At 44.8% G+C, this 25600-nt stretch overlaps 1 protein-coding gene across 2 annotated transcripts in view; it reads right to left on the bottom strand.

Moving 5' to 3' along the window:
* Positions 1 to 4874: 4874 nt before the first annotated feature.
* LOC115480022 (glutathione hydrolase 5 proenzyme-like) overlaps positions 4875 to 25600 on the bottom strand; it is a 76736-nt gene continuing 56010 nt past the window's right edge. For both annotated transcript variants that reach the window (XM_030218405.1, XM_030218404.1), the window contains exons 8-13: positions 22068 to 22204; positions 21404 to 21579; positions 20714 to 20817; positions 14758 to 14870; positions 8047 to 8157; positions 4875 to 6039 (exon numbers count right to left, since the gene is read on the bottom strand). In XM_030218405.1, the coding sequence (XP_030074265.1) occupies positions 5893 to 6039; positions 8047 to 8157; positions 14758 to 14870; positions 20714 to 20817; positions 21404 to 21579; positions 22068 to 22204 (788 nt within the window). In that variant the 3' untranslated portion in view covers positions 4875 to 5892. The remainder of the gene's footprint in view (positions 6040 to 8046; positions 8158 to 14757; positions 14871 to 20713; positions 20818 to 21403; positions 21580 to 22067; positions 22205 to 25600) is intronic.

The raw sequence follows: 25600 nt of genomic DNA, 5'->3' as shown, positions 1-25600 counted from the left end.
AATAGAAGCTACATCTTTAAATCTTAATATTGCAGAGGGACATTATTAAATCTTACACATTCAAAAGAACAATAGAAGCTACATTTTAAATCAAAAGAACAATAGAAGCTACATTTTAAATTCTTTACAGTGTTACAAAAGGTTCATTGCACAAACATTTCCTATATTCCTGCCCAACCTATACTAAAAATTAGCACCTGGATTACCCTGCCATCTGCAGAGTGGGTCATGCTGTGGAGAAGTCCAGTCCAGGCTGGACGCGTCTCCTCATGTTTCATTGAAATTAAATTGCAGGAAGGGCTGACAGAATGTCAGTTTCTGGTCCAGCAGGACTTGCAGTTATAAGTTTCTGTTTATCTGGTGGCAAATTTCTCTTGTTATTGTTAGCTAAAATGTCACATGCTTGCTGTCGGTTTTCAGTAGCTACATACTGAGGAGCTGATTCCTTTATTAGAGATTCCCTTCTATGGGACCTTAGATCAGAATGCAGCCCAGGTGGTGCATCTGTGTGCTGAGGAGCTGAACTTTTAACTGGAGGCTTACCTTCATGAGCATTTAAATTAGACTGCAGAACAGGTTGTGCATATATGTGCTGAGGTTTTGGATGCTGTGAGGGGGCCTGGGAACTAATGGTTCTAGTTGAACCTCCTGCTACAGGTGTGGACTGTGATACTGTTACCACAGCTGAAACAGGCATGGCTGTAGCTGTATTTGGGTCTGGAGGGGCACATGGGAGACCCGTAATGGTTGAGACCTGCATACGAGCATCCTGTAATTTTTGTCTTAAGGTTTCTATCTCCTTGTGACAGTGTACATGATCAATATTCTCATCTATATGTGGCGTTTGCAGTATTAATTCTCTGATTAAATGCTTCAAGTCTGGAACCTGGCTGACCTGCATTTCTAAAGCTAGAATTTGCGCCTTCATTTTAGTCTCCTGTGCTGCCTGCCTTTGCACCTGTATTCTAAGGGCGTCTAATTGATAATTTAAGCAACTAGCCATTGTGATTAGAAAATCCTTTTCTGTGTCTACCTGCATGCATTCTCTCTTTTTGGTTAGTAACTTCTCATTCAATTCTGCATGTTCTTTTAAGGCTTTCTTATATATGGTCCACATTAACCAAGTGCATGCAGAAATTCTCTTGCTCCCTGACTTAATTGAATATAAATCACATTTTGTTTCAATATCAGAGGGGATGGAAATATCATCAGTTACATTATGGGTCCAAGGATTAGGGCCAGAGGATTCTGCGCATTGCTTAGGCAAAGTGGGGTTATCTATGTCCTTCTCAAAAGAAACTGCAAAATTGGTTTTTATTTTATGCCAGAGCATGCCTAAAGATTTGATTATGAAATACATAAAGTACATGAGTGCATAAGTACCTAAATAAGACCAAACATCCATCCAGCACAGCATTCTAAATATTCTAAATGCCCTGAAAACCTTATCAATTTATCAATCGGAAATGTAATTAATGAAACCTGATACTCAGTTCTCTATAAAGCAGCAAAATACAAAAATATAATTTAAGAACACTGCTACTCGCACAGAATATATGCCCACATTCTCCACAAATAAATATGTTACAAGAAATGATTTATCTTGGGGGAAAGAGCTCTAGAGAGCACTCGCTACTGTTTATAATTTAAGAGCAGGTGCTGTATTTATAAGTTTTAGGCTATTAATTTCTCCACCAATCACCAAAGGTGATAATTGCAATAAATTAAATAAATTAAGTATATATAAAAGATACCATATACTCAGAACACAAAGAGACCGTATTTTTAGCTTCAAAAAGGTTGATTTAATATACAATTGCACACGAGAGGTAGGTTTTAAGAGATCTTTTACAGATAATCTGTGCTTAAGTAAGGCAAAGTAGCAGGTCTAGATCAAAAGTTATGTTACTTACAAGTCCTTGTTACAAGCATGCTGTGGTCCAGCTGATTGATGAGCACATGGTTAGGACAGGAACAGGAGAGCTTCTGCAGTGAGTGGATCTGAGTTGCTTGCAGTTGAAGAGAAACTGACTCTTGGGGAAACAGCTTTTGCTTTTATATCTTGCAAGCTGCAGGAGGATATGCCATGTGGATCTTTGTCCTGGTTTCCACATGACCCTTGGGCATTTGCAAAGCATTGTGGTATCTTGGTCTCATGTCTTATGACATCACAAGACTTGCTGTCTGGATCTTGCTGACAAATGGTCTTTTGATGTGAAAAGGCTTCCTGCTCAGTCTCTGGAGCAGATACACATTACAAGTCCTTCCTTTCTGCACATGTCTGAAAGCTGATGGGAGGGGCAGGTATACTTTTGACAAGCAAATGTCCTGTTTATGGTTTCCCCTCTGAAGTCTTTGTCTTCAATGGGGTATTCACACCTTTCCCACCTGCTTGTCTCCTTGCCTCTACTGGTTAGGTCCAATCTTTGTTGTGTTGATCAGAGGAATAGAGTCAATTTAAAACTTTAAAGCAGTCTTAAGTCTTTTGTTTAAGGAATGAGATTCCCCAAAGGGAGAGGGAAGTGGGCTTTTGGAATGAAAGCCAGTTCTGCTGCAGTGTATTTTTAAAAGCTGCACAAATATATATATATGTATCTGATCCAACACAACATCATGCTACACATTTAATTCTGATGATTGGCTTATACCATAACAGTACTTCCGGGTTCGTCACAAACAGCAGTGACCAATCACTGGAAGTGAACGCTGCAGAGTTGCCAGGCAACAGAACACGACATCACACGCATGAGGGTGTCATTGTCCCTCCCTTCCTCCCTTCCAGTTCCAGGCCCCCTCCCTCCAAATTTTAAAAGTCATCTTCACTTACCAAGTCGGGTTTACGGCGGCCGGCAGCAGCAGCAGCAGCAGTAAAAGGCGTGCAGGCTCGGCCCTTCTCTCTCAGCTCTGGTCCCAGCCTTGCAGAAACAGGAAATGAGGGCGGAACCAGAGCTGAGAGAGAGAGAAGGGCTGAGCCTGCACGCCTTTTACCGCTGCTGACAGCCACCGTAACCCCATCTTGGTAAGTGAATGACGACCCTGGAACTGGGAGGGAGGGCGACTCTGAAACTCGGAGAGAGGGAGGAGGGAACCTGAAAATTGATCCCCTGGAACTTGGAGGGAGGGGACGACCCTGGAACTCGGAGGGAGGGGGAGGATGACTCTGGAACTCAGAGGGAGGGAGGGAGGGGGGACAACCCTGGAACTCGGAGGGAGGGAGGGGATGACCCTGGAACTCGGAGGGAGGGAGGGAGGGAGGGGACGGACGACCCTGGAACTCGGAGGGAGGGAGGGACGACCCTGGAACTGGGAGGGAGGGAGGGAGGGGGGACGATGACCCTGGAACTCGAAGGGAGGGAGGGGGGGCCCAGGGCACACACTCTCATTCTCACACACATACTCTCTCTCTCTTACAGACACACTCGCACCCAGTCTCTCTCTCTCTCTGTCACACACACACACTAGCACATTCACTCTCTCTCTCTCTTTCACACACAGTCTCTCTCACACACACTCTCTCAAACATACACACTCTGAGGAAAACCTTGCTAGCACCCGTTTCATTTGTGTCAGAAACGGGCCTTTTTTACTAGTGTAGATATAAATATCATGAAATAAAAATTGAATATCAACAGCTTAAAATTATTGTACCTGGTAGAAACAGCAGTTATAAATTCTGTATTTTGTGCTCATTTTTCTGCACTGTTCTGTGCGAGACAGATGACCAAATTTCAGTGAGGATATCCTGTTTCCTGTTGGGCTCATCTTAACTGTTGTTGTAATCTGCCTTGGGATGCCTGGTGTTATAAAGATTGAATATATTGACATTAAATGGAAGTAAAATTAAGCTCTTCTTTCATTGGGGCATGTGGAATCACATCTTCATTTCATCTGTTTTGTAGAAGTTTACATTTTAGATACACAAATGGATTATTCAGTTTTGAGCATATTTCAGGGACAAGTGGTTTTATCAGTCAAAATAAAAATAAATATTTTGTTTCATGCAGATCTCTCAGTTGCTTAAACATAACTAAATGGGCTATAACCCTTAATGCAGTCCATTGGTTTTCTTATATTTTGTTCTTGTGCCTACTTATACTGTGCCAAAACTGAAAACTCTTATCTCTTCTAAATGGTCGATAATAAAAGGAGCTCATTGTGAACAGTATCCACCTAAAAGGTAGTTTTTGTGGCAGTACATGAGGAATTGTGATATTAAATAAATAATTATACGTTTGTGCTCCTAGTCATACATCCAATGGTTATATAATCCTTTCAAGAAAGCCAGTAAATCATTTAACTTATTAGTGAACATAACCACAAAGGCATGGTATGGTCGCCCAGCTAAGGAACAGGTAATTTTGAGTTAGTCTTCACTGAACCAAACTTGCTTTCCTTGTGCCATCACCATCTAGCTGGCTAGGCAGTGCCTTAAAAGGTGGAGATAAAACATTTTTTTAAAAACATTTATATCCCACATTATCCCAAGCAAACTTGGGTTCAATGTGGCTTACATTTGAAAATACAGTGAGACAGAATAATAGAATTCAGTAACATCATGGGAGCAAGTAGATGGATATGTCTGAAACATATAACAAAGCTGTGATTAGCATATATACCCAACCGGGCATTTAAAAGTCTGTCCTTTAATGATGCTGCATGTTCAGAAATCACAGCCATATGAATAGACAGTTATTCAAACATTATCACATGCACACAGTAAAACAGTCATCAATACACACATTGCAAAAGTAAACAACAACTTCTACAGAGTACATCCAAAACTTAATTTTTATTTTCTCATTTTCATCTTCCAAAATTCTAGACAGCAGATGTATTTTATTATTATTATTATTATATTACATTTGTACCCCGCGCTTTCCCACACATAGCAGGTTCAATGCGGCTTACATAGCAAATAGAATTACAGAGTCTTATAAGGAGAATTTTACAACTATACTAAACATATTAATAGAAAGGCCTTAAGAATATGTGAATTGAGCATGGAAAGGTGTAACAAAGATAGGATAAGCTGAAGGAAAAAGAGATAAGGAGGGGTATGGTGTAGGGAAGATGGGGAAGAAAGATTAGGGGTTAAGCATGAAGAAGATTGGGAGACATGGTTTAAGATGTACAGATCAGTAGGACCCAAAGCAGTCAAAAACAAGTAGTCAGAAATAACACAGTTTATACCTAATTGTTCAGTCACCCTTAGGATTTGCCTTTTGGTTGAAAAAGCAATGTAAGGTCTGGATAAACGATTTAAAACAAAGTTTAAAGCAAATATCCATAATATGTAATACTTGATTGCAATAATGAAACAGTGATGGAATATTCACATAGCAAGTAGCCTGAGCCAACAAATCTATTTTCCACTGAACATTATTAACTTCAGTACTGAATTTCCAGATTTGTGGAGCCAGCTAAAGCACAGCTGATTAAGTGGGATATTCTGCACAGTTATGGGGCACCACATAAAGATAGGACTGACTTTTATGCAGTCCTATTTATGCTCTGACCTTAGCCAGTTAACTGCTGAATATTGGCAGTTAACCAGCCAAGTGCTGACTCTGCCCCTGGAACGCCCCCAAAATAGCCGGTTTTGAGTTTGGTGCTAACCAGACATTTCAGCATCAGTAACCAGTTAAGTGCCACTGAAAATGACCAGTTAGCCCTGAACAAGCGATCTAACCAGTCAGGAGCTGTTTCTGGCCAGTTAAATTGCTTTGAAAATCGACCCCATAAAGCCTAATTCTGATTATTCTGCTGGAGATGGCAGATGTCAGGTTAGAGCGCCTCAGGCTTCAGGGTAACTGCAGTGGTGCTGTGAGACACACTAATGCATTTGAATGAATTTCAAGCAACCTATACTTGCAGCTGTCCAAAGGCAGCCTGTTAATAGCCAGCTGCTCTGCCTTGCTTTTTTTTGCCTGATTCAGCATAGATGCAGGAGTCTTGTTCCAGGACTGCTTGCAACACATCAATAAAAAAAGAAGAATTGTTGATCTGGTGCCCTCTACCCCTTAGACCACTCTCAACAACCTGGAGAAGAGAAGAAGAAACATTTCAGATTGATGATATTTATTTATTTATTAGGATTTATTTACCGTCTTTTTGAAGGAATTCACTCAAGGCAGTGTACAGTAAGAATAGATCAAACATGAGCAATATGAAAGATCTCCCTGTATGTAAGAATAACATTTAATCGATCAGATCACAAGACTAGCCAAAATTCCACATGCTCTTATTTTGCATAGAATGTGCTCTGTTACACACAAGTGAGTCTTCATTTAAACATCCTGCATGGTGATGGCATTATACATGCAATATTCTGATTTTCTGGGATTCAGCCGTGGACCGTAGCAGAAACTGAACCCAAGTGAAAGTGGAAGCGATATACTGAGTAAAACCTATCAGTCGTTCAGAGCATAGCCAAAACTACCAGTAGTATGAGGTGGGCAGGAACGAGGTGGCAGATTTCAGAACACCGGGCATGTAGCTGGGGATATCAGATGTTCTTGTGTGTGTGTATGTGTGGGTGGGTGGGTGGGTGGGTGGGTGATTGTTAAGAGTGTGTTCAGGTGTACATGCAAGTATGTGCAGGTGTGAGAGGGTGTGTGTGTGCAGGCTTTTGTGGATGTGTTTTGGTATGTGCAGCTGTGTGTGCAGGTGGAGGTTGGTGGGTATGGTTCTGCAGACTTTTGTGAATGTGTGTAGGTGGGGGTGGGGTGGTGTATGTGTGTGCAGGTGGGGTGGTGTATGTGGGGGTGTGTGGGAATGTGCAGCTGCATATGTAGGTGGGGTGGGTGGATGTGGTTGTCTGTGGGTATGTGCAGATATATGCAGTTGTGTGTGCATGTGTAGGTGTAGCTATGTGTGCAGGTATATGCATGTGGGTATGTGCAGGTATGTAAAGGTGTGTATGCAGATGTGTTTGGGTATGAACAGATGTGGGTGGGTACAAGCAGGTGTGTGTGCAGGTGGGGGTGGGTGGGTATAGGTAGGTTTATGCAGATATGTGCCGTTGTGTGTGCAGATGTGGGACAGGGTGTATGGGTGGGCATGGGTTTGTGCATAAATGTTGTGCAGCTGTGTGCATGGGTGAGGTGGTTGTATGCAGGTATATGAGGGTGGGGTTATAGCTATGTGCAACTGTGGGCGGGTCTTTGCAGATGTATAGAGGTGGGTGTGTGCAGCTATATGTGTATTAGTGCAGGTCAGTTTGGGTATTTGCATTGTATATGCAGATGTATGTGTGGGGGGGAGTTTGTGCAGGTAAGTGCAGCTGTGTGTGTGTGTAGGTAGGTACATACAGTTGTGTGTGTGAGGTGTGTATGTGCATGTTGTATATTTATTTTGTTACATTTGTACCCTGCACTTTTTCCCACTCATGGCAGGCTCAATGCGGCAGGCAATGGAGGGTTAAGTAACTTGCCCAGAGTCACAAGGAGCTGCCTGTGCCGGGAATCGAACTCAGTTCCTCAGTTCCCCAGGACCAAAGTCCACCACCCTAACCACTAGGCTACTCCTCCTATAAGTGACTGCAGATCTAGGGAACACTGGAATATATCCTTCTGGTAGGTAGGGCATATTCTCCGGGAAGGAGGGATGTGTGTGCTTTCCTCCCCCCCCCCCCCCCCGTGGCTATGGGTGGGGACCTGGTCTTTGCAGCTAAGAATCTTTCATTCTTTCTTCCTTTTATTTCTCTCTCCTTTCTCTCAGCTTTGTGTCCTTCATATGATAGTTTCTATGTATCACACTCTGTAGAACTGCCGAAGCTCAGAGCCAGTGAAATGTCCTGGTGAGGAACAAACTTTCCTTCCTCTTTTTCCCTTTTCTCTGAGTTCAGACTGATTCTTTTACAACTACCAAAGTATCTAATGTTAGGTTTTGTGAGGTTACTAATGTTTGCTACAGATACCAGCTCCTGTTGTAGTGAGTAACAAAACCTCCCTTTTCCTGTCTTTTGGTCTCTGTCTGACTTTTTCTGAGAATAGCATAAGCCACGCAGCAATACATGTGTATGCAGAGTAAGAGGGATTTCCTCACCTTATCCACAGGAGAATCCAGTTGGATTTGATTGTCCATTTCCACATGCAGAATTGGAGCTGAAATGGCTTTCTTCAGGTCATAACCAAACCAGAGTTTATTCATAATCCCCTGCAAGAAAACAAAATTATTCTTCTGTACTGTCTGTATCATGGTGGGTAAGAAAACAGGCAGTGTTCAGGTTCAGGATCATGTTAACTTTATTGATATACCGCTAGGGAGGATATCATCATAGCAGTGTACAATGTAAACAACAAGAAAGTCTAAGTCGGAAAAGAACTACAATGGTAGATAGGACAGTAATAGAAGAAAATAAAAGAGTAACAAATAGTCTAGTATCTCACTCACATGTGGGGGTAACTTTATAACAGGCCCAACATTAGAGTATAACCACTCTACATATCTTACTCTAATGTGTACTATATTTATACTTGTTCACAGTTTACCATTTATTTATTTTATCTTTTATTTATTTTGTTATACCATCACTTATTGCTAGGCAAGTCAGAATAGCTCACAGAGAAAATCATACAATAAAACACAAATTAATTTAATTTAGGAACTCCATTAATTGGTAGGAAAGAACAGACAAATATTCCATGCCGGAGATAACAGCACAAACAATCAACTCACATGACAGTCATACATAATACCCAACACAAACCCCCTTGCAATAATCTAGGAACCTGAGCGGTCTTCCCAAGGGGCGTATCTGCATGGGGCCACAGGGGCCGGGGCCCCCGCAGATTTTGGCCTGGACCCCCCTACCGCTGCCAACCCGTCGCTGATCTTTGCTGGCGGGGGACACCAACCCCCCCGCCAGCCAAGCTCCTCTCTTCCGTTGCAGGCTGCCTGCAAGTTGCAAAGCTTCCTGTTCTTCTGAGTCTGACGTCCTGCGCGTTGTACGTGCAGGATGTCAGACTCAGAAGGAAGCTTTGCAACTTGCAGCCTGCAATGGAAGAGAGGACCTCGACTGGCGGGGGGTTGGGGTCCCCCGCCAGCAAAGGCCTGGCTCCAATGATACTTATTTGAACCGTGGAATTGCCAGTAGTTTGATTTATTTAGTTCAGTGCATTTTGTGAATAGGACATTCAGTCTCACTCTGACAATGATGAGAGAGGTAATCCACCCCCTTCCCCCTTCTCTGTAGCTCGCGGGAATTGCTTTCACTTTTACCATGCGGCTGAACTCTGGGAGTGGGAACATTCCATTCACTAGTGTAACCAACAGAAATATTCTTTCTGCAAAATACGGTCTGCCGCTTGAGCGTATCCTTGGAGGTACTTGGACTGGGGCTAAGCCACTTCATTACAGACCCTGCTGCATCCGACACGGGGCTCATCACGTTACTAGGGTTTTGGAGCTCGGCGATATTCATTTGCATTTATTTTAGAAAGAGCGCCGTTAAAAGATAAAAATAACAAGAAAGTAAAACGTCTGAATGTAGTATTTGCTTCTAACTCTGGTTCAAGGGATGAGTCACCGCGCGGCAGCTTTCGCTGCTTCCACGTGTTAGTGATTCTGATTCTCAGCGCAGGTGAGATCTCTGCTTTTTGTTGGCCGTTATAGTACTGCATGATAGCGATTGTACTACTGGACAGGGATCCTAGAAGGTGCCTTTAGGATCCTTCGTACTGTGTAGTTTAGCTGGCAAAGGCGGGGGGGAGGGGGGGCTAAAATGTGCCCAATCCCTCTGGCTCTGGCCCCCTCTACCGCCCGAGTCCAGATATGCCCATGGCTTCCCATTAAAATGCAGTAGCATTAGACAGTAAAAGCTATTTGATAGTAATAAGTTTTCAATGCTGTATGGAAGACAGAGTATGATTTTTCTAATTTGATTGTCTATGGTAAAAAATTCTATAGCGCTGGAGATAAAAAGTAAAAGGCTGACATACGGGTTGATTCCAATCTTGCCCTAGATGACAGGGATAAAACCAGGCTATTGTCAGTTAACGAACGAAGAGTTTGAGCAGAGCTGCAAGATAAGATGGGGTAGCAGTGTGAAGCACCTTATGTGTCAAAGTAAGAACTTTAAATTTCACTCAGTTCTATAGGGACCAATGAAGAGGTTATAGGAGAGAAGTGGCCCTATCATACCTTGAGGCCCAGCAGATGACACAAGCTGCAGCATTCTGAATAGCTTGTAAACATTTCAAGTTAGTTTTCGTGATACCAGTATAAATAATATTGCAGTAATCATAACGTGTTTTAATATAGGCATATGATAGAATACGTAGGGATTCTTGATCTGTAGAATTTCTGATTTGAGTGTAACTGTCAAAGGTAATAGAATGATTTTTTCACAACATCAGAAATCTGACAATTGAAAGAAAGAGTGGAGTCTATGATCACTCCTAGATATCTAAAAGAGGATACCAGAATGATCTGCCTATTAAATAATGTTGGGTTAAAAATGGCCCTGGACTATGTCCTGTAATCCAGGAAGCTATTGATTTACCTGGGTTTAGGACCAAATGATGTTCAGTAAGCCACATGGCAACCTCGTGAAGACAGATCTGGATTGGTTTCAGTTCAATGGAAGATGGGTTCATAGAATGGATTAATAAGAAATCATCAGCATAGGAGTATGAACTGATCCCTAGGGACTGAATGAGCAGGACCAATGGGCTGACAAATAAATTGAATAGTTACGGTGACAGAACCGATCCCTGTGGAACTCCACATGGGGTGGAGTGAGATTGTGAAGTGGATGAATACTGAAATACTCTGAAATAACGACCACTGAAAAAAGAAGCAAACCAGTTGTAGATAGTACCAGAGATATCAAGTGAACATAGGTGCTGAAGTAGAAGGCATGGTCAATTAAATCGAAAGCCACGGATAAGTCTAGTGAAATAATCAGAGTAATTTGGCCTTGTTCTAATTGTGAATGCAACTCACTTAGAAGAGCTATTAACCCTGCCTAAAAACAGATTGTTGTGGACGTAGTGCATTAATAGATTCTGAAAATGACTGGAGTTGTAAGAACACAATTGTTTCTAGTATCTTTGTCAAAAATGGTAGGTTAGAGACTGGACGATAATTGTTCGGGGAGAGAGGGTCAAGTGAAGATTTCTTTAGACTAGGCCTAACTAATGGTTCTTTTAAGGCCTTTGGAATAACTCCCTCGGTAAGACTTTTTACTATCATAGAATGGAACTTTTAACCAATCTGAAGGTATAGGATCTAGAGAACAGTAAGTGGTAGATAAGTTTGATAGCATTTTCTGAAGTGATGCAAGGGAAGGGGGATCAAACGAATGCCATCATGCAGATAAGGTTGAGACGGAAACGTCACATAAGTCATTTCTAGTGGGAGAAAAGGTTGCTCAAAGATTGTCAGTTTTGGATACAAGAAAGGCCACTAAGACATCAGAATCCAAGCAAGGCACAATAGTCTTCATCTTCAGCTTGGTTGTCATGTTTTTTTAAGATAAAAAAAAGCTGTTTGGATAAGTTTGAAGCTTGACGTATTTGTTTAGAGAAGTAAGATATTTTAGCTATCCTGAGCTGAGTCAAAAAGTACTGTTGACATTGTTTACAGTTGTTTCTTGATTCCTCAGTTCTCAACTTATGCCACTGATGTTCTGCTTTTTACATAATTTTAGGCCAGGATGGTACCAGGGCTGAGTCTGTTTTAACCTGGGCACGATGATTTTCATGGGGGCAATATTATCCAGTGCTTCCGTTAAAACACAATTCCAAACAGAGACCTGTTCCTCCAGTGAAAAGTAATGAGAGAGGGGAGAGAGAGAAAGAGGGTCTAGGGATTGTGGATGACATAGCAGTTTGAACTAGTTTATGAAGAGATATTTTAAAATGAAGAAAGTAATGATCAGACCAGGAGACAGGCACAGTTTGGGGATTAGTACAGTCAATCAAATTTGAAGAGTTGGTCATAATTAAATTCAGAAAATGGCCCACTATATGAGTTGGCCCTCACTCCGATATCATCCAAAAATGTTGAAAATCTAAGAGAGCTCATTGAGATGGGTATTAAAGTCACCCGATATCAAAAGATTAGGAAACTTTAATATGGCATCTGCTATTGATTGTTATACATGCTCCCAATCTTCAGCTTTTAGTGAGGGAGGCACAGTAGATGAGAAGAAAGTGAAATGTGACAGTTGAATTTATCTCAAATAGGAGAAGCTTGGAGTAAGGAAGACAATGGACAGGAATTTCCTTAACCGCAAGGGAAGTTGAATAAATGTAAGCCAATTCACCCTTTCATTTACCTACCCAAGAAGCGTAACTAACTGAAAACCCTGGAGGTAGACAATAGATACATCTCCTCCCCTGGAAGAAGCCAAGTTTCAGTAAGGGCAAATATATCCAGGTGATAAGAATGAACAAGATCTAAAATATAGATATACTTACACTTCACAGATCGACAATTTAACAACACTAGAGAAAGTGATGCTTCTCGCTTTAGAGTCTGCTTAGAATTTCTGCTTTGGATCAAGATGTGAGGTCTGTAGAATTTAGGGACATTACGTGTTAGGTGCCATCCTCACCTCACTGGGATCTGCGATACATCTGGTGCCATTAAGGGGAAGGGATATGGCAGTGAAAAAACCCAACAACAAGATAATGTTAGAAAGAAAGCTATTGCAATGGCAAAGTGGAATTCCTTAAAGTCAATTTCAGGGGTCGCCAGTGGCTTGGGAATTTTGGTTGAATAGCAGAGAACCCAGCTAAAATATGGGAAATATAGGTCATTCTTTTTGCCCACCCCAAGGAGCAAGCCTAAGGAGCAAGACCTGCTTCTCAGGTGCATGCTGCAGCAGCAGGAGCACCACTGGTAAGCAGTCCTAAATAGTAACTTGCTTTGTCACAGGTGAATGACATGTGGGTCATGTGACCCTGCCCAAAATCAGGACTCAGAAAATTGAGGGAACCACACAGGTAACCTACAATAAAAACAAGAAAGGCACCAAAATCACACAGCAAAGCATATAACATTTTTTTTATGTGGCAATAAGATAAGGCTCCTGACAAAGGCACATCTGTTGAAACATAGCCATATCGAGACTTTCCATAATTGGCTTACATTACTTTTGAGGTAATAAAGACCTGATTCATTGGATGAGCTTTGGTTCCTCTTTTTTTTTGCTTCCTCATTCCTGACTGTTGGCTGTGCACCTATCCATGAGGTTTGAAGCTTCTCCATTGCTTGTTCCTTGTGACTATAGAGGTCAAACATCATCTAAAAACTTCAGATATCTGTCACAGCTCCCACCACGACCAACTCCTATCGACAAGCACCCGCCGTGCCCAGAGCCTAACACACCTCCGGTGCTGAGCAGGTTGTCTGGGGCGGCAGCGTTCCTGCCCACCACACGATCCAGCCTGCAGCTCCCTGATTGCCATCAGGGGGGGGGGGGGGGAGGAGCACCCTTGATGTGCATGTGCCTGGAACCAGTCTTAAAGGGCCAGCACCTGGAACTTCCTAAAAGCCAGCCAGAGACACCCCACCCTCGCTGGGGATTTTAGGCTGGACTCAGTCCTCAGCAGGTAACTCAGCAACAGATTTCCAAGCCTTGCTACTGCCTGCCGGTTACACTCACTCATTGCCTGACCTGACCTTGCCTGGAACCCAGATTATGACTGCTTGCTGCCTGACTTGACTTTATCTGTAACCTGGATTACACCTGCTTGTTGCCTGACGTGACCTTGCCCGGGACCTGGACCTAACTCTGCGTTGGCCTTGACCTTTCCACTCTTCCTTGCCCTGTTCTCAATGACCCAACCTGGCTTCCCCTCTTGAGGACCCTCCAAGTCCTGCTGGTCACCTGCACCAAAGGGCCCAACCTGCAGGGAATGGCGGTTGGTCCAGGTAAAGACCCCAGGGGGCATAGTCAGCTGGCAGTCACCGTTTCTGGTGTTGGCATAAGGTCTCACCCTCCTCAACACCATGGAAGCATGACAATACTTTTCTGTGTAATTGTCATGTTGGTCTGATATAGAGCAATTAAAGGCTGAAGAGCCTCCTGCTTAGAATCACCTGCAACATAGCAAAGTTAACCTTCCTTTAATGGACTGATAGGATTATGGTGTGTATATGGGGGGGGGGGGGGGGGGGGGCAGTACTGCTTTCTGTGATGGCAGATAAAGATCATCCGGCCAATATTTAACCAGCCAGGAACGGCTCTGACGATATTCAGCGGGAGATAACTGGCTATCTCCTGCTGAATATCTCAGGTTAGCACTTAGTGGATAGCCAGTTATATTGTGCAATATAACTGGCTATCTGCCGATATTCAGTGCATCACTGGCTAGGTTTGGCAGCCAAATTAGGCCACTGAAATAGCATGCCTACCTTTGGCTGGTTTCAACTTAACCGTCCAGCGCTGAATATTAACTTGGCCAGTTAAGTTGTAACCGGCCAAAATACACGCAGATACTCAATGCCAGTCACTGTAAATTGCCTGGCATTGAATATCCAGGCTCAGAGCCGACCGCAAGAGGCAGCCCGGCTACCTTACACGGTCTGAATATCAGCCCCCATGTTGAGAGCAGGCGGGAAGAGGAGGAAGTGAGTAGAAAGTTGGCTAGAGAGAAAAGAAAATTTAAGAGAGAGGTGGTGGCATAATACAATCGGAGAGGAGCAGGTAGACTGAGTTTTACAGCCTGTGATTACAGACGCAATATGGCCATTGTTTTTAGCACTGATAGCTGATACTGGAACTGTTTACCTTCACTTACTCACCAGTACAGTGGCGCTAATGATTTGATCACCACCTGATCCTCCAATCACCAACCGAGATTTCTTATCTTTAGAAATTAAGATGGCAGGAGTCATGGTCGATGGGGGCATGTCTCCTAAATTAGAAGAAAAGATACAGCAAACAGGGCAGATTAAAACTGGAAAATTGTAAGATGTGGTGGTGAGTGTCTACCTGCGTGTGAGGCAGAGCTACATCTGCTGCCCAGAAGTTATGAGAACACACCGACCTCTATCATATCCAGTTAATGAATAATAAAATGACAAGCAGAGATGAGCACAAGCACTAGCAAGTTAGATATAAAAAGCTAATAAGGCAGGCCAAGAGAGACAGCTATACGGGCAAAAACGAATTCTAAAATCTTTTCCAAGTACATTTGAAGCACAAAGCCCATAAAGGAATCGTTTGGACTGCTGGATGACCAAGGGATAAAAGGAATGCTCAGGCAGGATAAGGCGATTGAGGAGGATGCTGGCATCATACCAACACCAGAAACTTTCTTTGATAGTGATGATTCAGAGCAATTAAAGCACAACAATATAAATCTAGAAGATGTTATAGAATAAATAGATGAACTCAAGAGCAACAAATCTCCAGGACTGGATGGTATTCACCCCTCAGTCCTGACAGGTAAAAATGAAATTGGCAGCTTGTTACTAGTGATCTGTAACTTATCATTCCAAAGAGCCAGTGGCATACCAAGGGGGGGGGGGGGCGGTCCGCCCCGGGTGCACGCCGCTGGGGGGGGGTGCCGCGCGCCTGTCGGCTCTTCGTTTTCATGCTCCCTTTGCCCCGGAACAGGTTACTTCCTGTTCCGGGGCAGAGAGAGCATGAAAACGAAGAGCCGGCAGGCGCGTGGCACCCCCCCCAGCGGCGTGCACCCGGGGGTTCTTTCGCCGGGGAGGGGGGGCATCGCGCTGTTCCGGGGGGGGGGGGGGGCGGGGCGCATTGGCGATCCGCCCCGGGTGTCAGCCCCCTTAGGAACGCCACTGCAAAGAGCCACGACCCCTGAAACCACAGACCTGTGAGCCTGATGTCACTGCCAAACAAAATGGTTGAAGCTATACTAGAAATGGCCACTGTTAGAAACAGACTTTTGGTCTAACCTGTATGACAATTCTTGTGCTCTTACAAAAAACAAATGGGTCAATATTCAGCCTGCAGCTTTCAGTGTTTCTTTGTTGTTGTTGTTTTAAATTAAAGCTGGCCACCCTTTTATACCGGAATATTCAGTTTATTTTCTGTCCTAACTTTAGCCAAACGGTTATCCAGTTAGTGGGCTGAACACTGCCTCTAACTGGGTAACTCCTGGCTCTTCCCAGACTCCACCCCTTGGCCATCTTGGCACTGCCCAGATAGCGCTGAGGCAGTCTGACCGGATTTTCAGTGGCATTATCTGGGTAAGAACTGCTGAAAATCTGGATAGGACCCTGTGAGTGGGACTTATTTGAGAAGGAGACATTCCTACTTAGATAAGCCCTGCTGAATATCGGGCCCATAATTATTCACCATATTGATAAACACAGCTTAATGGGAATGAGTCAGCATGGGTTCAACAATGGCAAGTCTTGCCTTAGCAATTTATTAGAGGTTTTTGAAGGTGTAAACCAGGGGTGTCCAACCTCAGCCCTTACCAAGTCGGATTTTCAGGATTTCCCCAATGAATATGCATTCTCTAACTAATGATAACATAGTAACATAGTAGATGACAGCAGAAAAAGACCTGCACGGTCCATCCAGTCTTCCCAACAAGATAAACTCATATGTGCTACTTTTTGTGTATACCTTACCTTGATTTGTACCTGTCCTTTTCAGGGCACAGACCATGTAAGTCTGCCCAGCACTATCCCCGTCTCCCAACCACCAATAACATATAACAACAACCAAGAATCAATAACAGTTCTAAAATTCACCAAATACTTTCAAAGTATAAGCAAAAATAACTTATTCATATTTATTTATCTCTAAATCAAAGTACATAGTCCTAGTTCCTGTGCACTCATTCACTCACTCTTTCATACTTCACTCTGTGCCAGTATACAACGGTGTTGCTGAATAACACATTTACATTCCTAATGACCTAAACTAATACAAATACAAACTAACCTCTGCCAACCTCTGCATTTACTAATTAATGCTTAGAAGCTTGCATATCTAAGCCAGTGGCATAGCCAGACAGCCAATTTTGGGTGGGCCTCAGCCTAAAGTGGGTGGGCACAAAATTATCTCTGCCCCGCCATTCCTCCACCTCAAAATATAAATACTTTAGCTAATGAGGATCCTCAAGCTCTGTTAGCTGAAGACTTTCTCTGAAGGCAGCCAGAACTCCCTTTTACCAAGCTTGGCAGGCAGCAGCAATGTCCCTAAGCCACTAATGCCAGCACCACATGCGTGCTTAGTAGTCGGTGGCTCAAGAATGCTGTCACTGACTGGAGAGTTTGGTAGAAGGGAATTCTGGCTGCCTTTGGAGGAGGTTCTCAGCTGGGGATGCTTGGGGTTCAGGGCAAGGGTCAGGGCCAGTGTTAGACATGCTATGGCCCAGGCCAGAAAATAAAGGAGGGCACTTTCTCTGATCCCCTCTCCTCCCTGCCTCCCCTCCAATTTCCCCACCTGCCAATACTAATCACACTGACAGACCTTCACCAAATACAGACCAAGGGATCACAAATTAGAAATTAAAATATTTACACAAAAATTGAATTGAGAATCTCAAGAAGTTAAACTTAACATATACTACAACACTGGAGAAATAACAACAGAAATGCATTTCCTTTCTATTGAACACAATGCAAAGACAATTGCTATGCACATTTCCGAAAGCTAATATATTCCATTTAAAACATTCAAAATAAAATGCTTTTTTCTATCTTTGTTGTCTGGATGTTTTATTTTTCCATTATGTTGGTTCCAATTTCCTGTCTGTCATCTAATTCTCCTTCAAGCGGCTGCTGTACATTTGTCTTCTCTCTGCTGTCTATTCCCTCACTACACCTACCTCTGATAAAATGATCATTCCTTTTTAGTTCTGTCCTCTCATTTTTTTTCTTTTCCGCCTCTGTCAACTCAAATTTCACCCTCTTTCTCATCCTTCTCCTCCTTTTTACTTTTCAGCTACCTATCAGATTTCTATCTTCTTTTTTCGCCCACTAGCTCTCTCATTTCCCATCTCACTCCTTCCCCAGGCTTCCATTCCCTTCCATCTTTATCTATTCTCCATTACCATATTACTACCCTCTGTAATCACTATCATCTCATCCATTTTCTTGCCACCCTTCTCCTCCCCTTCCTGGCCTCTCCCACATGGTTCCACCATTCCCAGCGCCTTCCTCCCTCCACCTTTCTAGCCCAGCATCTGCTCTCTCTTTCTTCCATCCCCACCTTTGTAGCCTGATATATCCTGTCCTCTCTTCCCTCCTGTCCTGTTCCCCATGGTCCAGCATATCTCCTTCTCTCTTCCCTCAATCCCATTGTCTGGCATCTCTCCATCATTTTCATCTGCTCCTGGATCCATCTTCTTCTCTTCCCCTCTCCACCTGTGCATCTCTTCCTGCCTCTCATCCAATCCCATGTCCTACATCTCTCTATCCCCCTCCCTTGTACCCCAGAGCCAACTTCTCTCTTCCCCCTCCCTCCCACCCACCCACCGATGCAGCATTCATGCCCTTCCTCCGCCATGTCCAATATTTTTGCCTCGATCTCACTGTCCACCATTTCTCTCTCTCCCCCTCCTTTGTGCCCCAGGTCCAACATTTCTCTCTTCCACCCCCCCCCCCCCCCATGCAGCATCTCTCCCTTCTTCACTTCCAGTGCCCCGCCCCCCCGGTCCAACACTTTTCTCCCCTTCCCCTCCTCCAACCAGTCCAGCACTTTTCTCCCTTCCCCGCCTCCAGTCTCCGGTCTGGTACCTCTGTGCTTTTTTTCCTCCCTGCTTCTAATACAGTGTCTGCAACTTACAGCATTGGAACTACCCGGCAGCGATTCGCACACACAGGCTCACACGAGTCGCACCTCGCAGTAGCTCCGGAGTTCCCGCCATGTCCCGTCCTAATAGGAAGTTGCGTCATTGAGGGTGTGCCGCGTCAAAGCGAACGCCGGAGCCGGCCTGTGCTGTGAGTTTGAATCGCTGCTGGGTAGCGCCAATCCTGTAAGTTGGAAGCACTGCGGCAGAAACAGAGAGAAAAAAAAGAGAAGTGCCAGATCTGTGGGAGTGGAGGGAAGGGATCATGGGTGGTCGGGGTGCGCTATTCCTGGGTGGGCCTTGGGCTTAAGTGGGTGGGCCTGGGCCCACCCAGGCCCACCCGTGGCTACGCCCCTGATCTAAGCTCTGCCTCAAGGCAGTCCACTTTGAAACCTCTTTACAAGTTCATGCAGACCAGTAAAAGGTCACTGAAAACACAGTCTGTTATAAACATCTCGTCTGTCCAATTGCTGAAAAAAACAGTCTGTTGTAAATGTCTCTCCACCAGAAAAAGATTTACATATCCTGTAGATTCAAACTTATCCTCCACAGCTGTCTTCACTGTTGATGCCTGGTTGAACACGGGTAGCTGCAGACCTCATCAAACAATGCCAAACAGCACTAACAAACAATCTCTTCAATTGCGTCTCAGCTTACTCCGTGAGCACTGCATACTTGCCCTCACGGGAAAGAAACATACTTGTCTCCACCTGCTTGTGCAGTAGCTCTCTAGATCTTATGGCAAGTTTGGACCAATATGATTCGGGTCATGAAAGATTTAAGATTTAGTAGATCAACAGTGTCATTTATTAGTACATTGTATCATTCTTTTGTACACAGTTCCTGTATGGTGTAATCGTGATAGCTAAAAACAGGAGAAGAGACCGTACAATGAGTCCTATAAAGTTTGAATTTTCATCTACCTGACTACTGGAAGTCGTGGAGGGTCATAATCAAAAGAGGCGCCCAAGTTTTCCTGAGAGGACGTCCCGGCGAAGGGGCAGGGAAATCCGTATTATCGAAACATAGTAACATAGTAACATAGATGGGCGTCCATCGTTCATTTTGATAATACGGTTGGGGACGTCCAAATCACGAAATTTAGGTCGACCTTAGAGATGGTCGACCTTAGAGATGGTTGTCCCCGATTTTTGGTGATAATGGAAACTGAGGACACCCATCTCAGAAACGACCAAATCCAAGCCCTTTGGACATGGGAGGAGCCAGCATTCATAGTGCACTGGTCCCTCTGACATGCCAAGACACCAACCAGGCACCCTAGGGGGCACTGCAGTGGACTTCACAAATTGCTCCCAGGTGCATAGCTCCTTTACCTTGTGTGCTGAGCCCCCCAAAACCTACTCCCCACAACTGTACACCACTACCATAGACCTTATGGGTGAAGGGGGGCACCTACATGTGGGTAAAGTGGGTTTGTGGTGGGTTTTGTACATTCACAAATCCAATGTACCCACATGTAGGTGCCCCCCTTCACCCCTTAGGGCTATGGTAGTGATGTACAGTTGTGGGGATTGGGTTTTGGGGGGCTCAGCACCCAAGGTAAGGGAGCTATGCCCCTGGGAGCAATTTGTGAAGTCCACTGCAGTGCCCCCTAGAGTGCCCGGTTGGTATCCTGGCATGTGAGGGGGACCAGTGCACTACGAATTCTGGCTCCTCCCATGACCAAATGGCTTGGATTTGGTCGTTTATGAGATGGGCATCCTCGGTTTCCATTATCGCCAAAAATTGGGGATGACCATCTCTAAGGTCAACCTAAATTTTGCGATTTGGGTGTCCCCGACCGTATTATTGGGGCCATGCTGCAATGATGCCCTCATGAAAACTTGGATGTCCCATTCGATTATGCCCCTCTTTGTGACCTCAGGACAGGATCTGGGACTCAAAGGACCTTGGGCCTGATCCAGGATGCACATCTTACATTCTATAAATGCATCTCACGATGCCCGGGTGAGAGATCTTACCATTTTGGATGCGACTGCCAGGCACACGCACTATCTTACAGAAATCAGCAAGTCCATTGTTGAAAATGATGCCAGTACGTGGTGAGGAAACCATGGAACCAAATCTGATTAGAAGGAAACAAGCAAGAGAGAAGCTGTAACCTGCAGAGAAACACACTAACCATCCTTTCCTAACAAACACAACCAATCACGCTGAATCTTTTATTTTTACCAAAAGAAGTATCCACTAGTAGATTCCAAAAGAAATCAAAAAAATAAATGTCTTGAACAGGTATCATATATCTGAACCTTCAGCTGAGTTTTATAACATTTATTTATTTTTTTAATATATATTGATCTTTTTGTGAAATGGGACTTGGGAAAAGTGTCTCCTTAATTGAAAAAGTTCCCAAAAATTAAAAACATCAAATTGGCTTATTTTGTTAAACATACATTTAGTTTCACCATCCATAAGTACATAAGTATTGCCACACTGGGAAAGACCAAAGGTCCACCGAGCCCAGCATCCTGTTTCCAACAGTGGCCAATCCCGGTCACAGATACCCGGCAAGATCCCAAAAATGTACAAAACATTTTATACTGCTTATCCCAGAAATCCACCTTCTTTAGTTTATGATCTGTGTAATAAATAAAAAACACCCCCTTTTTTTTGGGGGGGGGGGGGATTTTTCACATCTCCTTACTGCTTACAAGTTGTTGATCGTGCTGGTAGCAGATACCATGCTACCATCCTGAGCCATGACTGAAATGTGACTGGTGCCAAAACTTTCTCCCACCAGTTGAGTGAGATTGTAGTAGCTCAGAGAATGGTTTCCAGACCCATCAATTCGCCTCCTGACCAAGTCAGCAAAACTGTCAGACAGCAACTTCAAAAGAAAAAAAGAAATCACAGAGATGAAGGATGGATAGACTACTGATAATAGTTAGTGGCATCAAGATAGAAACGGGAATCATTTCTTTACCCCAGGTCAAATCAGAACGCTAGAGGGCGACAGTAATAATGACTGGAGGAGTAATGATGGAAAATGATTAACCCCTTTAACACTCTCTTTAGGTTTGATTACCCAAACCATCAGAAAAAGAGAAGTGCTTGCACAGACTATCTGATGTCCTTTTGAGATTCTGATGTTATGATGATCAGGTATATTCCCTCGATGTAGATGTCAGGAGCTAGAAACATTCTGCAGCATGTGCTAAAGGCTTAGTCACGGTTTCCACTCTAGAAACCTCTGCTGCCAGATAACAAAATAAAAGTGATTTAAATAATAATGAAAAGTTTCAAAAAAGGAAAGATGCCTTTGGCCCCTTTGGACATATTTGATAATGGACTAATACACAGTTACACACCACTCACCACTCTCCAGCTGTCCCCAAAGGGATGCCCAATTTTACTCCTTTGTCCATTGGCAAACTTGAAAGCCTCTGCAATACGATGGAAGGTCTCAATCTTGTCACTGTCCCTCTTCAAGGAGTTTGAGCTGAAGTTATATCCTTCAATAATAATAAAGTGATAAACACTGCCGTTTAATGAAGAGAGCTTGGGGAAGAGTGGAAGAAGCTCTCTGCTGATACTGAAGCCCTGAGCTGGCAATATTCCTTTCTACGGGATGGCACTCTCCTGCCTCAGCGTTCACCATCAAGTACTTGGTTAATCACATTAAAAGCAACAACAAAAAGCAGATTTTGACTTTTCCAGCAAACCTCTGGACTCCAAACTTCTCATAGGCCAAAGATAGTGGGAAAAGATCAGAAGCAGTATATCAAAAGTCACACATCTCATGAGCTCCTTCCAAAATGTGTATACAACCAATAACTACATAGAAAGTTTCTTTTTTTAATTACTAGAAACCTGAACATCAGCAGAAAACAGCATCAGATAAGAAGCACAAAGATACATTTGTTATATTAGTTCTAGTCCAGTAAAAGGTGTGAATATCCAAACAGGACACAAGGGTTAGGGTTACCATATTTTGTCCCCCCAAAAGAAGGACACATGCCCTGCCCCCTTTTACGCCCTCGCTCTGCCCCCTTTCACGCCCCATCCCCTTTCACGCCCCATCCCCTTTCACGCCCCATCCCCTTTCACGTCCTGCCCCACCCCCTTTCATGCCCTCACCCCGCCCCCTGTCACATTTCCCCTCCCCCTGTCACACACCCTGTCACTCCCCCTCTCCATCACTCCCCTCCCCTTACCTTACTACTGCCCTGGTGGTCTGGCCCACCCACCTGCCCTCCCTCCCTCTGAGTTCCAAGCGCCCCCTCCCTCCCTCCCTCTCTCTGAGTTCCAGGCCCCCCCTCCCTCTGAGTTCCAGGCCCTCCTCTCCATCCCTCCCTCCCTCCCTTCAAGTTGCAGGCCCCCCTCTCCCTCCCTCCCTCCTTTTAAGTTCCAGGGTCCCGCCGAGTTCCAGGGTTCCCCCCTTCCCCTCTGAATTTTAAAAGTCATCTCTCTTCTTACCTTGTCGGGGTTATGGTGGCGGCAGACCGGCAGCAGCAGTGAAAAGCGCTGCGTGCACGCTTCAGCCCTTCTTCCCTTCTCTGTCTCTCAGCTCAGGTCCCGCCCTTGCGGAAACAGGAAATGAAGGCGGGACCAGAGCTGAGAAACAGAGAAGGGAAGAAGGGCTGAAGAGGCAGCAAATGTGGGAGGGAGGTTCTGGAACCAAATACTATAATGCCTCTGTATCATTCCATGGTGCGACCTCACCTAAAGTATTGTGTTCAGTTCTGATCACCGTATTTTAAAAAAGATATAGCAGAATTCAGTGCTTTTTTTGTAGAAAAAAAAGGTGCCGGTACTCATTATGGGTGGGGTCACCACGTATGGCTCCGCCCCTATGATAACCACACCCACATTAGCCACACCCCTTATACCAGCCATGGCGCATATAAACAGACATCATTGAAAATATTATACTAGTATAGGAGAAAAAAATAACGTGATTTTTTTTCATTATAAATAATTTTTGTAAGCTGTTACAGCTCCAATATACCCAGTGCAAAATAAGACAGCAGATGTAAATTCTCAAATTGGACATATTCCAAACACTAAAATGAAAATAAAATGATTTTTTCTACCTTTGTTGTCTGGTGCCTTTGTTTTTCTATCCATATTGGTCCTAGTCTCTGATTCTGCTGCTTTCTACCTGTTCTCTTAACTCTGTTTCCAGGGCTTCCTTTCCATATATTTCTTTACTTTCCTCCTTTCTTCTTCATTTCTTGCCCTGCATCCATAAGTAAAAGCTGGGTCCTCCTTCGTGGAATTGACTGGAGGAGGTATAATGTTGATCCAGCTTTTGCCTATTTTCTCCATCCATGTGCAGTTTTTCTCCTCTCTTCCCCTTCCCTCATCTCCATCCATGTGCATCTCCTTTTTTTTTTCTTTCTTTCCCTCCATCCATGTCCAGCACTTCTCCTCTCTCCTCCCCTCCATCCATGTCCAACATTTCTCCTCTCTCTTCCCTCCCCTGTATCCATATAAAGCAATAATTCTCTCTCCCCTCTCCTCCATCCAAGTCCAGCATTTCTCCTCTCTCCCCCCAACCCCTCCATCCATCCATGTCCAGCAATTCTCCTCTATCTCCTGCTCTCCTCTCCATTCATTTCCAGCATTTCTCCTCTTTCCCATGCCCTCCCCTCCCATCCATGTGCACCTCCTTCCTGTCTTCCCTCCCCTCCATCCATGTTCAGCATGTCTCCTCTTGCCCCTGCCTTCCCCTCCCATGTCCAGTGATTCTCCTCTCTCCCCTTCCCTCCCCTCTCATCCATGTCCCACAATTCTCCTCTCTCCCCTGCCCTCCCCTTCCATCCATGTCCAACGAATCTCTCTTCGCTGACCTCCCCTCCCATCCATGTCCATAATGTCTCCTCTCTCCCCTGCCCTCCCCTCTCATCCATGTCCAGCGAATCTCTCTTCGCTGACCTCCCCTCCCATCCATGTCCAGTATGTCTCCTCTCTCCCCTGCCCTCTCCTCCCATCCATGTCCAGCATGTCTCCTCACTCCCCTGCCCTGTCCTCCCCTCCATGTCCATCAATTCTCCTCTCTCCCCTGCCCTCCCCTCCCCTCCCATCCCATCCATGTCCAGTGATTCTCCTCTCTCCCCTGTGCTCCCCTCCTATCCATGTCCAGCAATTCTCTCTTCCCTGCCTTCCCCTCCCATCCATGTCCAGCAATTCTCCTCTCTCCCCTGTCCTCTCCTCCCCTCCCCTCCCATCCCATCCCATCCAATCCATGTCCAGAATGATTCTCCTCTCTCCCCTGTCCTCCTCTCCCATCCATGCCCAGCAATTCTCCTCTCCTCTCTCCCCTTCCCTCCACTCCACTCCATGCCCAGTGATTCTCCTCTCCTCTCTCCCTTCCACTCCATGTCCAGCAATTCTCCTCTCTCCCCTCCCCATGTCCAGCAGTTCTCTTTTGCCCCCTATCCTCCCCCTCCCTTCCATGTCCACTGACTCACCCCAGCCTCCACCTGCCCCCGAGATCATTCAAACCCTAGCCCCACCTGCCTGCCCTCACCTGCCCACTCCCTTCCGTTCGTGCACCCGGCTATGCTCCCTGTGTTGCAAAACTTTTGTGTACCGAAGTCGTGGTGAACCGGCAGTGAAAGCAGCAGGCAGGTTTGTCTCCTCGTCACTCGCTTCGCTTCCCTTCCCTCTCAGAGCATCCCACCCTCGTGGAAAGGAAATTACATCAGAGGAGGGCAGGACACGCTGAGAGGGAAGGGAAGTGAAGCGAGCGATGAGGAGGCGAGCCTGCCTGCCTGCTGCTTTCACTGCCGGTTCACAGTGACTTCAGGTAAACAAAAGTTTTGCAATGCAGGGAGCACGGCAGGGTGCACGAACGGAAGGCTCACCGGACCGCACAAAAAAGGTGCCGGTACGCCGTACAATAG

Source organism: Microcaecilia unicolor, chromosome 11 (genome assembly GCF_901765095.1).
Source record: "Microcaecilia unicolor chromosome 11, aMicUni1.1, whole genome shotgun sequence".
In the NCBI taxonomy this organism is placed as follows: domain Eukaryota; kingdom Metazoa; phylum Chordata; class Amphibia; order Gymnophiona; family Siphonopidae; genus Microcaecilia; species Microcaecilia unicolor.
Note: the sequence above shows the minus strand (reverse complement) of the source record. Positions and strands in the feature narration are given on the sequence as shown.